This window comes from Strix aluco, chromosome Z, assembly GCF_031877795.1.
Source record: "Strix aluco isolate bStrAlu1 chromosome Z, bStrAlu1.hap1, whole genome shotgun sequence".
NCBI classification, from domain to species: domain Eukaryota; kingdom Metazoa; phylum Chordata; class Aves; order Strigiformes; family Strigidae; genus Strix; species Strix aluco.
The window spans coordinates 9,683,825-9,703,450 of NC_133971.1; the positions used below are offsets into that span (position 1 = coordinate 9,683,825).

Genomic DNA, 19,626 nt, shown 5'->3' on the forward strand with positions numbered 1-19,626 from the left:
TGTAAAGAGAAGCAGACTTGACGGTTGTCAATAGGCAATATCTAAATGAAACAAATGAAACAATATACAGCAACAGTTCCTATTCATTCCACATTCTCGATTTAGAGAGTTTATGGTGGGTCTGTGGCAAAGTCAGGAATGGAACAAAGTTCTTCTTCAAAGAAAAAAGAACTTCTTCAAAGTGCCAGTTTTCCACCTTGGTTACAGAATAACCATCAGACAGACTTCACAAAGTCTGTAGATGAGCCACCAGGTAACATTCCAGTGGACTAATTTGTTTGGGGAAAACAACAGAAGACAAAGGAAGTGGTCAGTTCTTGTAGGCAAAAAAAGAAAAACAAAAGAAAGGAATGGTGACTGTGTGTACCTTACCTGCTGTGGAGGCTGGATCATCTTTTCAAGGATGGTGACTCTGGGTGTGGCACATGCAAAGGGATGCTTTAACATTGCCCACGACTGTATCCCACAAACAGTTCTGGAGTGTTTGATGTATTGTCCAAAGTGGGTTTCCTTAGAGCTGCTGCAGTAAAGGTGTTTGGCAAGCCTAAGACCCATCAGACAAACAACAGAAGAAAAGGCTATGAGGTAGTTTACTTGTAATTACATTCAGGATGGTGAATGAGGGGTCACAGCTGCTGCTGAGAATGGAATCAGATAGGATTCTTTCCAGAAAAAGAGGCAACTCTTTAATGTGACACCACAGTAAAACCAAGTGTGCTATCCTATAGCAGTGGCCTTGGCATTTGTTCTTTCTAAGCAAGAAATTGCTGGGGAGAATGGGATGTGCTCAAACAGCAAGAGACTGTCCTTTCAGGATCTACTGCTGTGGAGCTGGTTGGCTTTTTGGAGCTCTTTGGGGAAGCAGCGGAGCTACTGTACGTATAGGCTTGACACAGCAGTTTACAGCTTTCATGTCAAATTGTAAATGAAGACTTACTGCCACGTGCAAGTTCAACGACGCTCCTCAGTCACACATGGGTGTTTTTAACAGTTGTGAGGCTGCAGCAGGCAGACCAATATTACTGCTAGGATTGTTTCCCGAAATAAGGGGCTTTGAGGATGATTTTGTTATTTTTTCCCATTTGCAATTCTCAGACATGAAAAGTTAACACGGTCTGGAAGACTTTTTTCTGGCACATACAAGTTTGGAACACTTTTGTGCATTCTCAGCAGTCCCTCCCAGATCTACCACCTGTTCTGTAATTCTGTGTATAGTCTGGGTATAGTTCTTTTCCATAGGGGCAGCATAATTCCATTAAGTAGCAATCCAGTACTCTTCTTTTTAACATTAAACCTCAAGAGTTAATCATCTATCTGTGTGTAATCATTGATTCCATTAAGCCTTATGGCCTTGTCAGATTATCCAACATTTTAAACAGCACTCTTCTTTTTTTCTTATTCGACAGCAAAAGCCTTTGTTAGAGGGCCTGATTAGATTGAAGGTTTTGAGACATACTCCAGTCTCATATAGACATTGACATTTCCCAAACCTTCTCCCTGTTCTGAAATACAAAGCTTTCCTATATAGTGTGTGACACGAATGACCCAAAATCATTCAGGTATTTCTTGATGGGCAATGCTGAGACATTTACCTGATGTTAACAACACCAGAATGACCCAAGATAACAGCCAGTGCAGTGACACGGGGAGGGGGGGGGGTGTGGTATTTTGTGCCAGAGGGAATTTAACACAATGACTTCTTTTGGACTAGTGGGAAGTTTGTTTTTGACTCTTTGGCTTCATGAAAAATTTAGGTAGCAAGTTGATAACCGGTCTAAAAAGAGGCAAGTGTTATGTATAAGACAGTGTGTGCAAGACCCTAGAAGACTGATCTCACCATATTTCTGTGTTCAGTGTTGGAAACAGCAAAACTTCATCCTGAGATAACTTTGTATATTAGGGACAGGCATTGTCTTCTGCTAAATATTTGTCTGGAGCTTACTGCATTGGGCCTGCCCTTTATGCGTTGAATAGCTACCACTCCCAACATGGTAACTTGTGTAATATTTGTTTTATTAAATGTTTTGTTTTATTAAGTACCTCAAAAGAAATTTCAGGTTTTTCCCCCCCCTTTGTTTTTACTTATGTGATTGGCATGAAAAAATGGCATACAGGATCAAAGAGCAAATAATGGCTTTTTCTTCTTTTTCTTTTCTTCTTCCCCCCCCCCCCCCCCCCCCCCGCCTCTTATTTCCACAACTCCAGTCAGGGGATTTTTAGGGGTGGGAGTAGCTCTGTGACTTATGTTTTGTGGTGTAGGCAACGGTGCTCCTTTTCTTGAGACCTACAAATGTCTCCTGTGGCAGCGTGCTGAGTGTTCTTACAGTGACCAACAGCAGTCACCAAAAACACCAATGGCCATGCCGAGGGCTGGCCGGGAGGAACGGCTGACAGAGCCACTCACTCACTGCACTTTCTGGGAGTAATGATGCCCCGAGAAAGGATGGGAGTATTCACAGCAGTGGGACAGTTCATGGCACGCTAATGTCACCGTAAAAACTGGCAGAGGAACTCTCTAAGACTCGTTTTGGAGTGTCAGAAAGCGTCATTCTTTATTGCAGCGCTGGGCACACACGTGAATGTCTTTGCAAAGGTGAGCGACACCCAGATCTATAAGCGGCAGCTCATATACAGTGAGATTACACATATTCATAACTTTTCCGAGAAATGGGATACATATGCATTAGATATCCTGGAACTAATTGCAATATTTGCATCCTAATTACGCATGCGCTTTCTTGCTGGGTGGTGGTCTCGAGGGGTCCCTGGGGGTCGTTGGTAATTTTCTTCACCATGTCTGCTGGTTGACCTCCATGCTCACGCATGCTCACAGAGGTCTGTTTGGGAGGTGTTGTGCAGCTGTGTTGTGTCTGGAGCTCATTTGTTTTAATTTGTCCCATCCTTGTTCCTGTCATCTTCAAGAATAGGCCCCAACAGTCTTATTTATTTCTGTCTTATCTTCAAACCCCTTTCTTCTTCACTAAAGCACCAACCTTCAGCTGTGTCTGCACATTCCAGGAGCTCCATTGACACCGACCTAATTTATTCTCAGTAAAAAAAAGTGTTTAGCAAGACAAAAAAGCAAGACCAAAAAAAATGTTAGCAAGACATTTTGGCTTACATTTCTGCTTCTCCCTTGCACCAGCAGCAGTGTTCAGGAGCCTGCACATACTCCAACAGTCAGGAAACGGATCTAGCTCAACACCAATTCAGCACAGACTCTTTGAGGGAGAGGAGAAAAATCACATCAGCCTGAGTTAGACCAGTCTAGTCACCACAGAACTATTCTATGTAAGTATAGTTTAAGTAAGCGAGAAGAATCTGATCTGTATAAGGTACGGGATTTAGCTTGGGGATATTGAAAAAACCACCTCATCCTCCTCTCTCCTCACAACATGTTCTTTCTTCTTCCCTTGGGTCAATATTTCTGACCACAGAGCTACATGATCAGACACTTGAACTGACTTATCGAGCCAAAAATTGACACAGCAAAGACTTAAATTTAAGAGATTAGCCTAAACAACTTACAGGAATTGTGCACTGAGCAAAAAAAGCTCATTAGCCCACTTTGAATAGACAAGAAGAGTTTGTAAGTTGGAAAAAAAAGGACAAGATTGCCCCCTACTACTGAAAAGGGACAGGCATTTACAAACAAATACCCCCTGTGGAATACAGGGGCAGCAGCTGAATATACTGGAGTGGAAAAGGGGTAAGAAACGATGACAGCAAAATCCATAGTGAGTACACAGACAACTTCTTTTAGCCAAGAATAAGCATTTAGACTGTTGAATTTTAGAAGTTTATCAAACACATGCTCTCCCAGAAGTGTTTTCTAAACCACATCACCCTACCATTAACTCTACAGACAAGATGAAAATACAAGATGCACAGACTATAACATAAGAAAACGTACAGCTTATGTATTTATATTTATAAAGCACATCTCCGTAAAATCAGCGATACCCTCTAACAGACTAAAAGTACTCAGATATCACCTCATTTATATTACAGAGAATATTTATTCATTTAGATCATACCAGCAATTTGTAAAACTAAGCACACAAACTCAAAACACCCTCCCACCTTCTATGACTCTAAGAACACAGATTTCACTTTTTCAATATGCTATCTGGATAACACAGACACACACCAAGAGCCCCAACCAACAACATTTATGTGGTTATCAGGCATTTCTATTACCCAGGCACTACACAAAACTGTTTTAAAGTTAATAGAATACACACAGCAGAGGAAAACATTACCTTGAAACAAACTCATCCCAAATTCTACACATTCTGAAACATAATATGTTTTTATAACTGCTACACATAACATGGTGGAAACAATGTAGGTAGAATGCAACAGAATCACAGAATCACAGAATCAACTAGGTTGGAAAGGACCTTGAAGATCATCTAGTCCAACCATTAACCTAGCACTGCCAGTTCCCATCTACACCATATATCTCAGCGCTATATCGACCCGACTCTTAAACACCTCCAGGGACGGGGACTCCACCACCTCCCTGGGCAGCCCATTCCACTGCCTAATAACCCGTTCTGTAAAGAAATACTTCCTGACATCTAGTCTAAACCTTCCCTGGCGCAACTTGAGGCCATTCCCTCTTGTCCTATCACTTGTTATTTGGTTAAAGAGACTCATCCCCAGCTCTCTGCAACCTCTTTTCAGGCAGTTGTAGAGGGCGATGAGGTCTCCCCTCAGCCTCCTCTTCTCCAGACTAAACAACCCCAGTTCCCTCAGCTGCTCCTCGTATGACATGTGCTCCAGACCCTTCACCAGCTTCGTTGCCCTTCTTTGGACACGCTCGAGTAATTCAATGTCCTTTTTGTAGTGAGGGGCCCAAAACTGAACACAGTATTTGAGGTGCGGCCTCACCAGTGCCGAGTACAGGGGCAAGATCACTTCCCTGTCCCTGCTGGCCACGCTATTTCTGATAGAGGCCAGGATGCCATTGGCCTTCTTGGCCACCTGGGCACACTGCTGGCTCCTGTTCAGCCGGCTGTCAATCAACACCCCCAGGTCCCTCTCTGACTGGCAGCTCTCCAGCCACTCCTCCCCAAGCCTGTAGCGCTGCTGGGGGTTGTTGTGGCCCAAGTGCAGCACCCGGCCTTTGGCCTTATTGAACTTCATACAGTTGGCCTTGGCCCATCACTCCAGCCTGGCCAGATGTCTCTGCAGAGCCTCCCTACCCTCGAGCAGATCAACACTCCCACCCAGCTTGGTGTCGTCTGCAAACTTACTGAGGGTGCATTCGATCCCCTCGTCTAGGTCATCAATAAAGACGTTGAACAGGAGTGGCCCCAAAACTGAGCCCTGGGGGACACCACTCGTGACCGGCCTCCAACCAGATTTAACTCCATTCACCACAACTCTCTGGGCCCGGCCATCCAGCCAGTTTTTTACCCAGCAAAGTGTGCGATCATCTAAGCCTCGAGCAGCCAGTTTTGCCAGAAGAATGTTGTGGGAAACGGTGTCAAAGGCCTTGCTAAAGTCAAGGTAAACTACATCCACAGCCTTTCCCTCATCCAATAAGTAGGTCACTTTGTCGTAGAAGGAGATCAGGTTTGTCAAGCAGGACCTGCCTTTCATAAACCCATGCTGACTGGGCCTGATGCCCTGGTTGTCCCGCATGTGTTGTAAGATGGTACTCTGGATGAGCTGCTCCATCAGCTTCCTGGGTATCGAAGTCAAGCTGACAGGCCTGTAATTTGCTGGATCATCCTTCCGACCCTTCTTATAGATGGGCGTCACATTGGCCAGTTTCCAATCTGTTGGGACTTCCCCAGTCAGCCAGGACTGCTGGTAAATGATGGAAAGCGGCTTGGCGAGCACCCCAGCCAGCTCCTTCAGCACCCTTGGGTGTATTCCATCTGGTCCCATAGACTTGTGTGTGTCTATGTGGTGTAGCAGGTCACTGACTCTCTCCTGGATTGCGGGGGGGTCGTTCTCCCAGTCTCTATCATCTGGCTGAGGAGGCTGGATTTCCTCAATACAACTAGTCTTGTTATTAAAGACTGAGGCAAAGAAGGCATTAAGTACCTCAGCCTTCCCCTCATCACTTGTTACCAAGTTTCCTTCAGCATCTAGCAGGGGGTGGAGACTCTCCCTGGTCTTTCTTTTGCTATTGACATAGAAACATTTCTTGTTATCTTTGATTGTTGAAGCCAGATTAATTTCCAGCTGGGCTTTGGACCTCCTGATTTCCGCCCTGGATAGCCTCACAGCATGTTTGTAATCACTGTGAGTGGCTAGTCCCTTCTTCTAAAGGCTGTAAACTTTCCTTTTCTCCTTGAGTTGCAGCCAAAGCTCCCTGTTCAGCCAGGGTGGTCTTCTCTGCCGCCTGCTCCTCTTAGAGCACCTGGGGACTGCCTGCTCCTGAGCCATTAACACTTCTTTCTTAAGGAGCGCCCAGCCTTCCTGGACCCCTATACCCTTCAGGACCATCTCCCAAGGGATCCTGTCAAGCTGGTGCCTAAACAAGACAAAGTCAGCTCTTTGTAAGTCCAGGATGTCAGTCCTGCTTAGCCCTTTCCTGGCCTCTCTAAGAATAGAGAACTCTATTATTTCATGATTGCTGTGCCCTAGTTGTCCTCCAACTGCCACATCATCCACCAGTCCATCTGTGTTCACAAGGAGGAGATCTAGCAGGGCACCTTCTCTGGTTGGTTCTCTTACCAGCTGTGTTAGGAAGTTGTCCCCTACACATTCCAGGAATCTTCGGGACTGGTCCCGCTCTGCTGTGTTGTATTTCCAGATGTCTGGGAAGTTGAAGTCCCCCACAAGAACAAGGGCAAGCGACCGTGAGATTACACCCAAGTGCCTATAGAATATTTCATCCACCTCTCTGTCCTGGGTGGGTGGCCTATAGTAGACTCCTACTACAACATCTGCCCTGTTGGCCTTCCCCCTGATTCTAACACAAAGACATTCCACCCTGTCTCCACTGCACTTGTATTCAAGGCAATCATAACAGTCCCTAACATACAGTGCTACCCCACCGCCTCTCCTTCCTTGTCTATCCCTTCTAAAGAGCTTGTAGCCATCAACTGGCACGCTCCAGTCATGGGAGGCATCCCACCATGTTTCTGTGATAGCCACAACATCATAATTTTCCTGTTTCATCACGGCTTCAAGCTCCTCCTGTTTGTTACCCATGCTGTGTCCATTGGCATACATGCACTTCAGATGGGCTGATGTTTTGCCCCCTTCCCCCTTCAAATCTAGTTTAAAGCTCTGTCAATGAGCCCAACTAACTCCTGCCCCAAGATCCTTTTCCCCTTCTGGGACAAGTGTATCCCATCTAAGGCCCAGAGGTCTGGTGCCCTGTATACCAACCCATGATCGAAAAAACCAAAACCCTGATGGTGACACCAGTCTTGAAGCCACGAATTCATCTGTTGTGTTCTTCGGTGTTCATCCTCATCCATCCCCCCAACTGGAGGGATGGAGGAGAACACAACCTGTGCCCCCGACCCCTTGATCAGTTTCCCCAAGGTCCTGAAATCTCTCTTCATTAATTTAATACTTCTCCTGCTAATGTCATCGCTACCTACCTGAAAGACCAGAAGAGGGTAATAGTCCTTGGGTTTAACTAGAGAGGGGAGTCTTCTTGTGAGGTCCTTGATGCGGGCCCCAGGGAGGCAGCAGACTTCCCTATGATGCGGGTCTGGTCTGCATATGGGGCCTTCGACACCCTTCAGAATGGAGTCCCCCACTACAATGACTCTTCTGGGGTTCCTTTCAGAGCTGGTTTTAATACGTTTTCTAGAGTTACCTGGCCTTGGTGGTCCTTGATCTTCCTCATTGTTTGTCTCATTCTCTTCCTCCATGTCTTCATTCAAAAGTTCCAGGACCCCGAATCTATTGTGAAGAGTTACCATGGAGGGTGAGGGAGGTTGGGAGAGAATTTTCTTGCCTCCCTGAGCAGGGACCTGTTTCCAGTCTCCCTCATCTCTTAGGTCCCCTCCTTCTGCATGGTAGCATGAGGGTGAGTGATCACCTGCCTTGCCTGGAGCCTCTGTTTGCTCCTGTTGATTCATGGGTGCCAAGGTGGAACTCCACCAATCAATCTCCCTTTCACATTCCCTAATACTTCTTAATCTCTCGACCTCTTCTTTGAGTTCTGCCACCAGGCTGAGCAGGTCATCCAGCTGGTCGCAGCGCACACAGGCGCTGTCACTGTGGCCCTCCAACAGCACTGACAGGCTCAGGCACTCCCTGCAGCCTGGGACCTGGACTGCTGCATGTTTGCGTGGTTGCTCAGTCTGGGTCGCCACGTTCTTGCTGGTGGTGCTTTTGAGGCAAGTGGAGACCATGGCTCAGGCTACCGGTGGTTGACAAGTGCTATTGACCAGTGGTTTACAGGTACTGTCTGATCACCCTGAGTTCGGTGGGCAGCGACCAGGTCGCTGCCCTCCCACAGGGTTCTTATCTCTGAATTAACGGGGGGTGGTGCTGGTTCCGCCCACGCTAACTAGGAAGCCCTCCCAGCTCGTTACCGAGGTGCGGGTGTGAGTTGCTCTCCTCGGCGAGTGACCGTTGGTGTGTTTACACCTCGCTTGAAACAGGCGCCACCGGTCCTGGGCTCAGCCCACAGCCCACGCCTCCTCAGCTGCCCGCCCACCAGCTTGCCAGTCTCCTTCGAGCCGGCTAGCTGCCTTTCTGTCTCCAAAAAGATTCAAAAATCCCCGCCAAAAAAAGCTACTTTCCAGTCCCTTTTGCCGCGAAAAACCCCCAGTACGGGCTTATCTGCACTGGAGCTGCTCTCCTCGGCGAGTGACCGTTGGTGTGTTTACACAGTTACACATTAGAAACATTAACAACATTTACACATTAGAAAGAATTTTACATAAATAGCTGGCAAACAACAAAAGAACCTTGTTTTCTATGAAAAAATATTACTCTCAGAGTAGCCAACCCAATCAGTCTCCTCAGTTCTGTCCTTCAAGAAACACTCTAAGGTATCTTTAGAAGGATGGTACTGGAAGCTAGAATTGACAAACTCAAGCTAAATAGCAGACACACTATTGAACTATTGCTCTCATAGCCCTTCAGAACTGTCCCTTCTTCAGGAAAAAGGAAATTTTTTATTTATTTGAGCTCTAGACCCTGTAAGAACTCATGACCCGACCATCTCACTTCAACTATCACCAACATCCCTTGTTTCTTAGGCACCCACTGCCTTTTCTCTCCAGTACTTTAGGTGATTGAAGCAATCAAGATAAGCTTGATTAGTCTTCATTTCCATTTAACCTTAGAATTGCACTTGAGGAAAAGCTTCTGTGCTTGAAGACCTGTGAATTTTTACTTCTCTGAAAGTACCTTTGTGTCTGAACACCAAACCTTTGCTTTCTTAGTTTGTTGAAACTTCAGGACAAAAGTTCAGTTTGTGTTTATTCAAAGTATCTTGCAAGATAAAATCTATTTTCCTTCAACAAAGGCACTACAGACAGACAACCCAGGAAAGTACCGAAATGATGCATGTGCTAATCTCAGAGAAGGGCTCTGATATGGCAAGACATCAGGGCAGTTGGGAAGCAAGCTTTTTTCCAAAGATTCATTTACAAAAGCATTATGGTTTTACTGCACACTTTTTGCAGGCTCGAATGGGAGTGGGGCACTGTCATCTAAACACCATGGTGCAGAGTAGTCTCAGGGTATTTTGGTCGCTTTTGGACCCGGCTTGTGATAGACTCTGTTGGCCCAAAATGACATGGCAGTAAGCTGTGGTGAGTGCTTGAAACCATCTGCCACCATTAACTGCATGTGCGAAGGGCTCCCGGTACCAGCTTAAGCCAAGTGACACTTGTCCGGCTCCTCAGCACCCCTCGGGTGAGAATGACCTGACAGAAGGGTGATGGGCTCTTGTCCTCTCTCCCCTCTTGGAGAGGAGGACGGCAGGAGGGCAGCATGTGACTGGGAACGTCCCCCAGCTGGAGGAGGGACAGGGCACCTTTGGTGGGGCAAAGCTGTGGCCGCCCCCTCCCTGGAAGGGTTCAAGGCCAGGCTGGACGGGGCTTTGGGTAACCTGGGCTAGTGGAAGGTGTCCCTGCCCATGGCAGGGGGGTGGGACTGAATGATCTTTAAGGTCCCTTCCAACCCAAAACGTTCTATGATTCTGTGACTAACCCATCTAATATTTGAAGTTGTCTGTATGTGAAGTAGAAAAATAACCAGTTTGAATAATGGCTTCATTAATCCCTTTAGCATTAGGGTCTGCATGTGGAGTCTGACAAGTGTGATGAGTTGTATAGACCTTTCAGTGCGTCTCCCCCTTTTGCTACTAGTGTTTCTGTAGAGACTCTTGATATGTTAAGTACGGTCCTTCCCTCCTGTCCCACTCCTTTCTTTCTCCTGGTTTCAGCTGGTAATGTAAAGTAGGGTTTTCTTCTCCATTTTTCCCTTTCTAAAACAAGGGTTCTGTGGTGTATGAAAATGCGAATGCTGCCTTTAATTCAATGTTGTCCTGCCATGTCAGTCCTGTGCTGCTTCTGATTGCAAATAAGTCTAAACACACAGGGCAAGCAGAGGGTTGGAGGCACAAATTATGCCTTGCTGTAACTGGAGTTCCAGGGGCTCCAAACCCAGGTGCCTGGTGTCCTGCTCAGCCTAACTGGGCAGTGAGCTAGCTAAGCCAGGTTTGAGCACCCTCTGCATATGGAGCTTAACTTGTGCCGCTTTATATGCTGAGAGACGTCTCTTGGATTTAGATAAAACAGATGTATGTACAGCTAAGCCTCTGAACTATACAAACTGAACACTGTGTTAAGTGCATGAGGCTCTCGTAGCAAAATTAGCTGCAGATTGGTTGGTATTTTCACTCATACTCTTCCATAAACAAAAATAAGGCAATACTGAATTCACTGCATCAACTCTGTTTAACAGACCACTTGGTTATATGTCCTTCCTCTACAATCAACTACAATGCCCTTCCAGAATCAGAAGCACAGCAAACATATTTAACTAAAAGAAGCCAGTGTTAAATGGTCTTGTTTAACGTAGCAGGAAGCTGATGGGAATATCCTTAAATCAAAACTGATATGAACCTGAAATGTGTCCAAAAGTTCTGCTGTATGTAGTGTCACCCTTGGTGGATTTCAAGCCTTCTCATTTCCTGGTGATCAGTTCTAACTGTCCAGAGCAATGCAAATAAGTTGTATTAAGGTGGTATCAACTTGGATCTTTTCTTATATCCACAAATGTTTTTTAAAAAAGTAGTTGTGACTTCTAAGTTAGGTCAAGTTATGTAAAATCATAAGCAGGACAATTTTTTTCTCATTTATATTCATGTTGGGTAAAAGAACAGATTTTGATTTGGAAACCTGTAAACTGAAGGAAGTTTTCCAACAAGTTTGTCTTTTCTTCTTCTATGAAGTCTTCAGTATTTTATTTTCTCCCACAGCAATTCTAAGCTGCAGAACCAGCCTCAAAGGCACTATGGAATTACCTCTCCGATTAGCTTGGCTCCTCCTAAGCATATAGACTGCATCCATACTCAGAAGCTGGTTGAAGCAATGAAGCCATCTGGGGTATTGGAAGATGAGGAAGAACTGAATCACAGGTATAGCAAGACTGTCAAATTTGTTGACCTCTTGGGTTTTTAGGGCAAACTTAACATGACTTTTCTTTACAGGCTGGTTGTTCTTGGTAAACTGAATAACTTGGTCAACGAATGGATTTCAGAACTTGCTGAGAGCAAGGTAACGATTTTTTATATGTTCTAATCAAAACGGCTGAAGCCTTTTTATTTCTTTCAAAGGCCATACTACTAGGATTTATGTTAAAGTTCAACTTCTAACTTTTCTCCTTAAGTATTGAGTAGAGGTGTAGCAACTGCCATTGAAATAAGGTCTAAAAGATACTTCAGATCAAGATCTTGAAGTCTAACAACTCATTACGGGAGTGAGAAGGCATTATTTATGGAGGCTGTTGTAGTCTTTCTCAAAAACTGGTATGCTGCCTGAACTTGCACATAGATCAATGTGTATCTTATATTCTAAAGTAGGCTCTTTCTCTTCTACCCACAGAATCTTCCCCCTTCAGCAGTAGTGAATGTTAGTGGCAAAATATTTACATTTGGATCTTACTGTCTCAGAGTACACACTAAAGGTAGAACTTTCATTGTCTGGTGATAGTTCTAATATTTGAAAGTGACTTCCAACAATAACAGAAGAAATGGAGTCTCTTTGCAGGTGCTGACACAGATGCTGTTTCTGTTGCTCCTAGACATGTAGAAAGATCAGATTCTTTTCAGTCATTCTTTGAAAAACTAAAACATCAGGAGGAAATAAAAAATCTAAGAGTGAGTGCTCTCCTTGATAATTGTGCAACTTCTACAATAAGAATGTTCATGTTATTGGTAGTGGATGTCTTACAAGACAAAATTTAAAAAGCAGTTGTTTCTGAGCACCTTCTAAAATACTGCTTCCTGCAGCATGAGAAGTCAAGCTTTTGGTTCCTTTCCAGTGACTGTACATCACATAAGAATCGTTGTGGTACACTTCTCCCCTGCCCGTGGTTTGAGAATGAGTCAGCTGTATCAGAAAGCAAGTTTGTCCCTAGGAGCCTTGCTTTAATCTTAGGTCTAGTAAGGGGCAGAAGAGGAAGGGGCAGCCTGAAAGCTAAGGCAGTTGAAGGTGATGTGGAAAGGCTTCTGTCAGCGCCTTTGCCGTGGTGTCCCTCTGGATGCACTTTAGAACCTCTAGTTCATTCTCCCCTGGTCCTGTTCCTCTCTGGCCACTCAGCCTGAGACGTTGCGGAAGGGACGCATGCTGTCAGCTTGACATCAGGTGAGTAGGGGCTGCGCTGTGCAGACTGCTTTGTAAAATCACCCCCAGGTGATGTATTGCACACCTCGCCTGTGACACTGAGCTCCTGAGAAGTGTTTCTCTTAGCCTGGTCTTCCTCGTGCAGACATTTGGACAGACTTCATGCGCACAGCGAATGAGCCTTTGCTGGGATGACTGTCCCCTGAGAACAGACTCTCAGTGGGCTGCGGCACAGCTCTGACAAGGGGTCTGCAGCACTGAAAACTGTCCCATAAGGTATCTGACAGCCCCTCAGGCACGGTAGAAATTCAAAATAAGGAAGGGTAGTGCGCACTGTCAGATGTGGACAGAACTTTTTAGATTTCTCTGGATGTTAACCAGTAGTAAGATAGCTACAGAAATCTCTTACTTTTCTTCCTCACTGCCAAGGTAAGTGCCTTACCAGCACTGACACTGATGGCTCGTTGTGCACTGCTGGTTCATTACAACACAGGATCAGCCTCTGAATCTCCTGGCTAAGGAACTTCTTAAAGCCAGTACTAGACCGTACTAGTGCCATACTGCTTGTAACTTACTAACAATTCTTTTGGTTCAGAAGCAACTCGGTCATTATACTAAGTAGTTTAGCAGTGTAAATTCTGTAGTTTATCACAGTTTAGGAAGAACATGAAAGTAGCAAAAAATATTTTCTTACACAGCCATCCGCTCCTTTACAGGCAGTTGAAGATGCGTATGTACCAGTTGTCAAGTTTGAGTTTGATGGCTTTGAGGTAAGCGTTTTGCTTTTTTTCTTCCTTTGGAACAGGAGAACTTCTCCAGGGAGCTGTGACCATGCTGTTTTACAAGGTTATTGGTACCTTAGAGTGTATTTAGGAAACTCTAATTAAATGGCATAACCACAGCCGATCCCAGGAGAATACACTACAGTAAAATGGGAGCTGATAGGAAAATAAGCCCCCAGAGGCAGGGGGACATCAGGGACACCCCTTTCTGCCCTGTGCTTAGAGCGGGGGAGCCTGCTGGAACGGCGCTTATCTCCCAGGGACCGTGCAGAGTGGGAGCAGAGACAGGGTCCTTGCTGACTCCTCCCAGCTCTGACAAGCTGGCTTTTTACAGAGGGATGGGTATGGGGTAGTTCACTGTGTGAATCATGTCAGCAGACTAAATGCTTTGTTGCAAATCAAAAATGGTCATAAGACAATCTGGAAAATGACAAGAAAAAGTACTCATGTGACTCCTGCCTGGGTTTGTCAGCTGCAGGAATCCTTGTGTCTTGACTGCCTCTTACACAGTGAATGGAGACCTGCGTGCTGTAGTACCTAAGCAAGTCACTGCTTGGTACCACTCTCATGAAGTCACTTGTTCCATGACCTTGTTGTGGCCTTTGTCTGGTGCAGACATTCACAGAATAACTTTCTTGCCTCAGACTGTGCTATGAACCAGATGCTTCAGGATCAAAAGGGCTTACTGCATAGAGAAAATGCTCTCTCCTTTGTTGAAGTACAGCTGAGGTGGTTGAACTTACATCATAATTCTATGATTAATTTTAAGTTCCCTTTTAATGGAAATTCTAAGTTTAGAGTAATCTTTTTCAACTTAAAAACCCCTTCCTTTCCCTGGCTTAAAAAGAAAGGGGGTTTTGTAAATGAAGGGTTTTGTAAATAAAATATTCAACTTCTAGCAATTTTCTTGAGTTTTTTGGCAAATAGATCTCTTGGGAGATGTATCTATAGTCACATAGTTCTAAATACAAATGTTAACCACTCTTTTAGATTTGACTAACTGTCCCCCACTGGTGTGCTGTTCACAAACAGTGCAGCATTCTAACTCACGGTTGGCACTTTTTTTCCTCTTAAGATTGACCTGGTGTTTGCAAGACCGTCTGTGCAAACTGTTTCTGACAACCTTGGTCTTGGAGACGACTGGCATCTGGGAAGCCTGGATAGGAGATGTATACTGAGCTTAAATGGTGAGCGTATTTACACATCTTTAAGAAGAAAGTGTTACTGAAGTTGGTCTAGAATGCACATGACACAACTCCAGTTTCTGTACAAGGTGGATAAGCTGATCTCTTGTGTACTTGAGATCTGAGGAGGTGGCGAGTGGGTTTACATTTAGATGTTTCAAGGAGCTGTGTGTTTAGACAGACCTGTATTTCATGTTTCTTTGGTCAGGGTGTGTGCATTGTTCCAGTTTGCCACAGAGACTGCTTCAGGTGAATAGGCAGAGCACTTGATAGAGGAGAATGTGTGGTAGTTCATAAAAAAAAAGATATTTGAAATACCCAAAGCCTAACTTGCTCACTGTTTAACAGTGACTGGATTAATTGTTCCTGGCTGTCGAAAGAAACCTGGCTTTTGGAATACTCTAGAAAGGTCTTATTAAAAATGGTTGGCAATAGTCTATAAACTATGACAAAGCTGTTGAGGGCAACAGTTACCTGAAGGGATACTGAATGTTGTGTGTAATCTGTAATTTTTAACGTACTACAAAGTGAGTAATCCAAACTTGTTTTCATAGATTTGAACAATAAACTGTAAGCTATTGCTCCAGCGTAGCATAAAACAGACCTGTACCTGTTACTAGGAACTTCTGTCCTTCAACTTTTTTCTTAGAGTTACCGATGAAATGCTACATCTAGTGCCAAGTGAGGAGAACTTCCGGCTCATGCTCCATGCGATTAAACTGTGGGCAACAGGTGAGTAAGGTGATTGTGTGTAATCTTTAAGCTTTTCAGAGGCACCTCATGCTTAAAAAATAAGACTGTTAGAAGTACTTCAGCCATGGATAGCCATTTAAATGACAGTTTTCAAATGAAAACCTGTTCTTTAGCTTAGATTCAAGGTCTGTCCATGGGGTAGAGTGGGTGTGTTTTTTAATGGGGGTAGAGTGGGGAGAAGAGGAGAGTGCCTACAAGACAAGGTGCTTTATTGCTTATCAGGAACCTGACTACAGATGATAAAAAAGCCAAGTTAAGTATAAAAGCTTGATACATAAGGAATAAGAAAGTACTGTTTGCACATGTGGCTAGAGCAAGTGCTAGAAGAATGGCAGAATTTTTGTCTTAAGGGAAGTTGGAGTGAAGCAGTAGCTGTAGCAGTGTAGGCAAATTTCAGAGTAGCAGTATTTTGGGAAGTGGTGTGGTAATGATCCTTTTTCTCATCGCTGTTAAGGACCAACAGTTTTGTCTCATTGTGCTGCAATAACAACTGACTTTGAGGCTGAAGTGTACTGAGTATTCTATAGATTGTGAAGTTGGTGCTGCAAATTTGAAGGAATATCCTTGGGTATTGAAAGACTGCAGGCTAACTCCAGTGTGTCCGCTCTAGGACATGGCATTTACTGCAACCTGCTGGGATTTCTTGGTGGGGTTTCCTGGGCAATGCTGTTAGCAAGCACATGTCCACTCTGTCCAAATGCTTTGGCTTCTGCTCTTGTGAACAAGTTGTTCTTTTTTTTCAAAATGGTAAGAGCTATTGTTTATTTTAATTTGCAGAAAGAAGTAGTAACACTTCTAGAGGTAGTTCTTTATATAAGATTTACATCAACAACATTCAATCCTACCCTGAATTACATGGCAGAGTTTTAGATGGACAGTTACTGGCTTTTCTTGTATAGGCAATGGCCAAATCCTGTATTGCTGAAACAACTCGAAGAGAGCAGTCTTAATATAGGACCCTAGGGTGTGTAAACATTGAATTCAGAAGCCTTTAAACTTTCTTCTAACCTAAGATGATGCTAAGCACAATTGTTTTAACATCCCAGGTGAACCCCTCAGACCGGTACCATGTAATGGGGATCCTCGCCCCACGCTCTCCACAGCAGAACTCTGCACACAAGGGATCTGCATCAACGCCAGCGGTAAGGGTAGAGGAGTTCAAACATGGCAAAGTCCTTCCCATGCTTGTTAAGTGGTTAAAAAGTATAATTCTTTCTCTATGAAACCACATTATCTGAGTTGGTACCTAAGCACAATTCACAAGTGAAACGATCCTGTCAGCATAGCGCTTTTTGCCATCAAAATCCTTGATCAGCAACGGTTCAGTGTTTCAAACAACAAGACATCAGAGCAATTAAAAACTGAAGAGGGAACACATGTCTTGAAAGACAATGCTTGCAGAGGCAGTTAATTTGGAGGAAGGAGAGATTGGAGGGGATCTCCAGGCCCATCAAAAGGTTACTGAACTCCATAGTCAGGGGTTGGCTGGTTGCTTCCTCCTTTCTTTATTTTCCTTGGAAGGCTGTTGCAGAACCCAAATCTTCTAAGCATTAAAGAGTTTTCTTCCAGTTTGCAGCTTAAAGTTACTCACGGCCAGGCAGTACACACTTTTCTGGTGCCCACACCCTTCGATCTTAGTAACCGTTCTCCCTAACAATCACTCCCAACAGGGAAAGCCCACGCAGGTACAGACGACGGCACTGGTGCATGGTCTGAGGGCAGCCAGTCTCGTCGCCTTCCCCCTCCCCAGCAACCAAAAGAGAGATTCCCCTGAGCTCCTGGAAAGGGGCACAACAGAAGAACCACTGCAGTAAGTCAGCCCCAAGGTCCCTTCAGGTCAGCACACCACCTGCAGCAGTGGCAAAGCCTCCCAAAATGGGTAACACCCGCAGAGGGGCACAGCTGCCATTTTCTCAGAAGAGCTTCCCAACATCCAAAGCGCTCTTCTTGCCTGCCAGAAGCTAATCTGAAAAAAGATCCCAGAAGTGAAAGAAAATGGCATGGGCCTTATTTACTCAGGAAGAAGGCTTGCTTACAAAAGTGCGGAGATGCAAACATTCCTTTTATATTTCCACTAGACACACACAGGCTATGGACCTGCCAGCCCTCCAAAACCTCAGACAGAATAAAGCTAAAATTTCCTGTTGCAGGAACTCAGCATACATGAGTTTAGAGCTGCTGAAACTGGGGGTGTTTTGGCGTGATTTGGCAGGATATGGGTTGTTTTGGGGGATTATGGGGGATATGGGGATATATGGGGAAGTTTTGAGGTAATTTGGGGGAATATGGGGGGTTTTGGGGTGATTAGGTGTGATATGGGGGTTTTGGGGGGATATGGGGGGGTGATTCAGAGGGATATTGGGGGTTTTAGTGGATATAGGGGATATAAGGGGCATTTCAGAAGGATATGGGGGGATTTAGGGAGATATGGGGAGGTTTTGGGGGTGATTTAGGTGATATGGGGGGTTTGGGGGTGATTTGGTGGGATATGGGTGCTTTTGGGGTAATATCGGGGATATGGGGGGATATAGGGAAGTTTTGGGGTTATTTGGGGGGATATGGGGATTTTGTGGCGATATGGTGTGCGTTTGGGGTGATTTGAGAGTGCTAAGGACTGTGGGGGCATGGTTTGGGGGGTGCTGTAGTACACTTTGGTGTCACAACCCCCCCCTTTCCCCCCGCTTCTTCTCCCACAGCCACCCTGACACACTTCGGGCAGCGTCTGTGCATGGCTTGTGGAAGCCCCACCCCCCATTTAATTCTGGTGTATTTTGGGGGGTTTTGTGTTGGGGTGGGTTGGGGGGGGGTCCTACAGGAATAAAGGACCTTGCAGTGAAGGTGTCAGGGGAGTCAGTGTCAATGGGGTGGGGGGGAGTGGTGTAGTTCCTACAGGAATATTTGGGGGGGGGCTGTGAGCCTTCAGGGGATCAGGGAGTGGGGCTGGGGGGGCTGTGAGCCTCCAGCTGCCTTGTCAGCAAACCAGGCTGCCCCGGCCTGCCCTGGCACGGCCGTCTTCTCCAGCTGAAGCTTTGTTTTGGCTATTTACAGCATTTTTTATTTGTTTATTTACTTATTTATTGATTTAAAAAATTAAAGGCAAGCTGAGGTCTTGCTCAGTACCGTGCCTGCGGGACATCTAAAAGGCATTTGTAGCCCCTGGGGCTGGCGGGGAGACCCAGCGCTACAGCTGCCCCCTTCACACACCAGAAACCCCCGGCCGGCTCCTTACTTTGGGAGCGTTTAGTATTTCCCTGTGCAGAGGAAAATTCTGTTGGGGGAAACCCCCTGGCAAAGCTGCACCTGGTGCTGCTGCAGGACTCCAACCCAGGAGCGGGTGCAGCATTTGAGGGGAGCGTTTCTACCGCCCAGAGGGGACGTCTGGTTTGTACCTTTGCCATGATTTCGGGGGCTCTGAGGAAACTGCCTGACAAACTGTGTGCAGGGATGAGGGCCCCGGGGGACAGCGAGCTGCCGGGGACGGTGGCCCCATAAGGACCTTCAGCCCTTCCTGGCCACCGTGCCCTGCCTATGTCTTGCCCTCGCCCTGAGCTGATGGCGCGGCTCCTGGGAGAAACCCCAAACTCCCCAGGACGTGGTGCTGGGCAGCCTGCTCGAGCTGAGCCTGCTTGAGCCCAGCTTGGACCAGATGACCTCGACGGGCTCCGTCCAACCTCCACCCTCCCACGTGACTCTGGGCTTGGGTTTCCCTCCTACAGCACCTCGACTCAGCCCTGATGCCCACTGGGAAGGGTGCTGGGACAAGGGACGATCCCAAACCTCTCCCCGAGGATTCACCTCAAAACAACAGCCCCCACACCAGAATATCTAGTGGCAGACTTGGACACAAGAGGGAAAAGATCTTTTTATTGTAGACAGCAACTGCGGAGGCCCCGGAGTCACAGTGGTTCAGGCAGGGAGAAGGAATCAGCACCTGCAATGACAGAGTCAGAAAGCTCTGGTGAATCCATGACAGGAGGAAGAGGCAGGGTTTTGTTGCCCTCTCTTTGGGGAACACTGTTTATGAGGAATTGCTGACGGCCCAGAGCAGAGAGCTGTTGCTGGCGCTGGCTACGGGCCTGACCTGCTGCACCTTCCTGCATCTTTCCGCTGCCCCTCCGG

The 19,626-nt window shown here is 45.9% G+C and overlaps 1 protein-coding gene across 1 annotated transcript; it reads left to right on the plus strand.

Annotated features, from left to right (window-relative positions):
* Positions 1 to 611: 611 nt before the first annotated feature.
* LOC141918752 (poly(A) polymerase type 3-like) lies at positions 612 to 17,472 on the plus strand. Its single transcript, XM_074813618.1, is given in 21 exon segments — positions 612 to 678; positions 815 to 875; positions 932 to 993; positions 1,755 to 1,784; positions 2,562 to 2,633; positions 3,146 to 3,256; positions 3,676 to 3,709; positions 11,423 to 11,581; positions 11,654 to 11,720; positions 12,048 to 12,129; positions 12,213 to 12,322; positions 13,505 to 13,558; positions 14,646 to 14,757; positions 14,963 to 14,969; positions 15,404 to 15,486; positions 16,118 to 16,235; positions 16,386 to 16,460; positions 16,462 to 16,471; positions 16,554 to 16,710; positions 17,178 to 17,192; positions 17,258 to 17,472. Coding segments are annotated over 21 exon segments (1,701 nt in total).
* Positions 17,473 to 19,626: the final 2,154 nt, after the last annotated feature.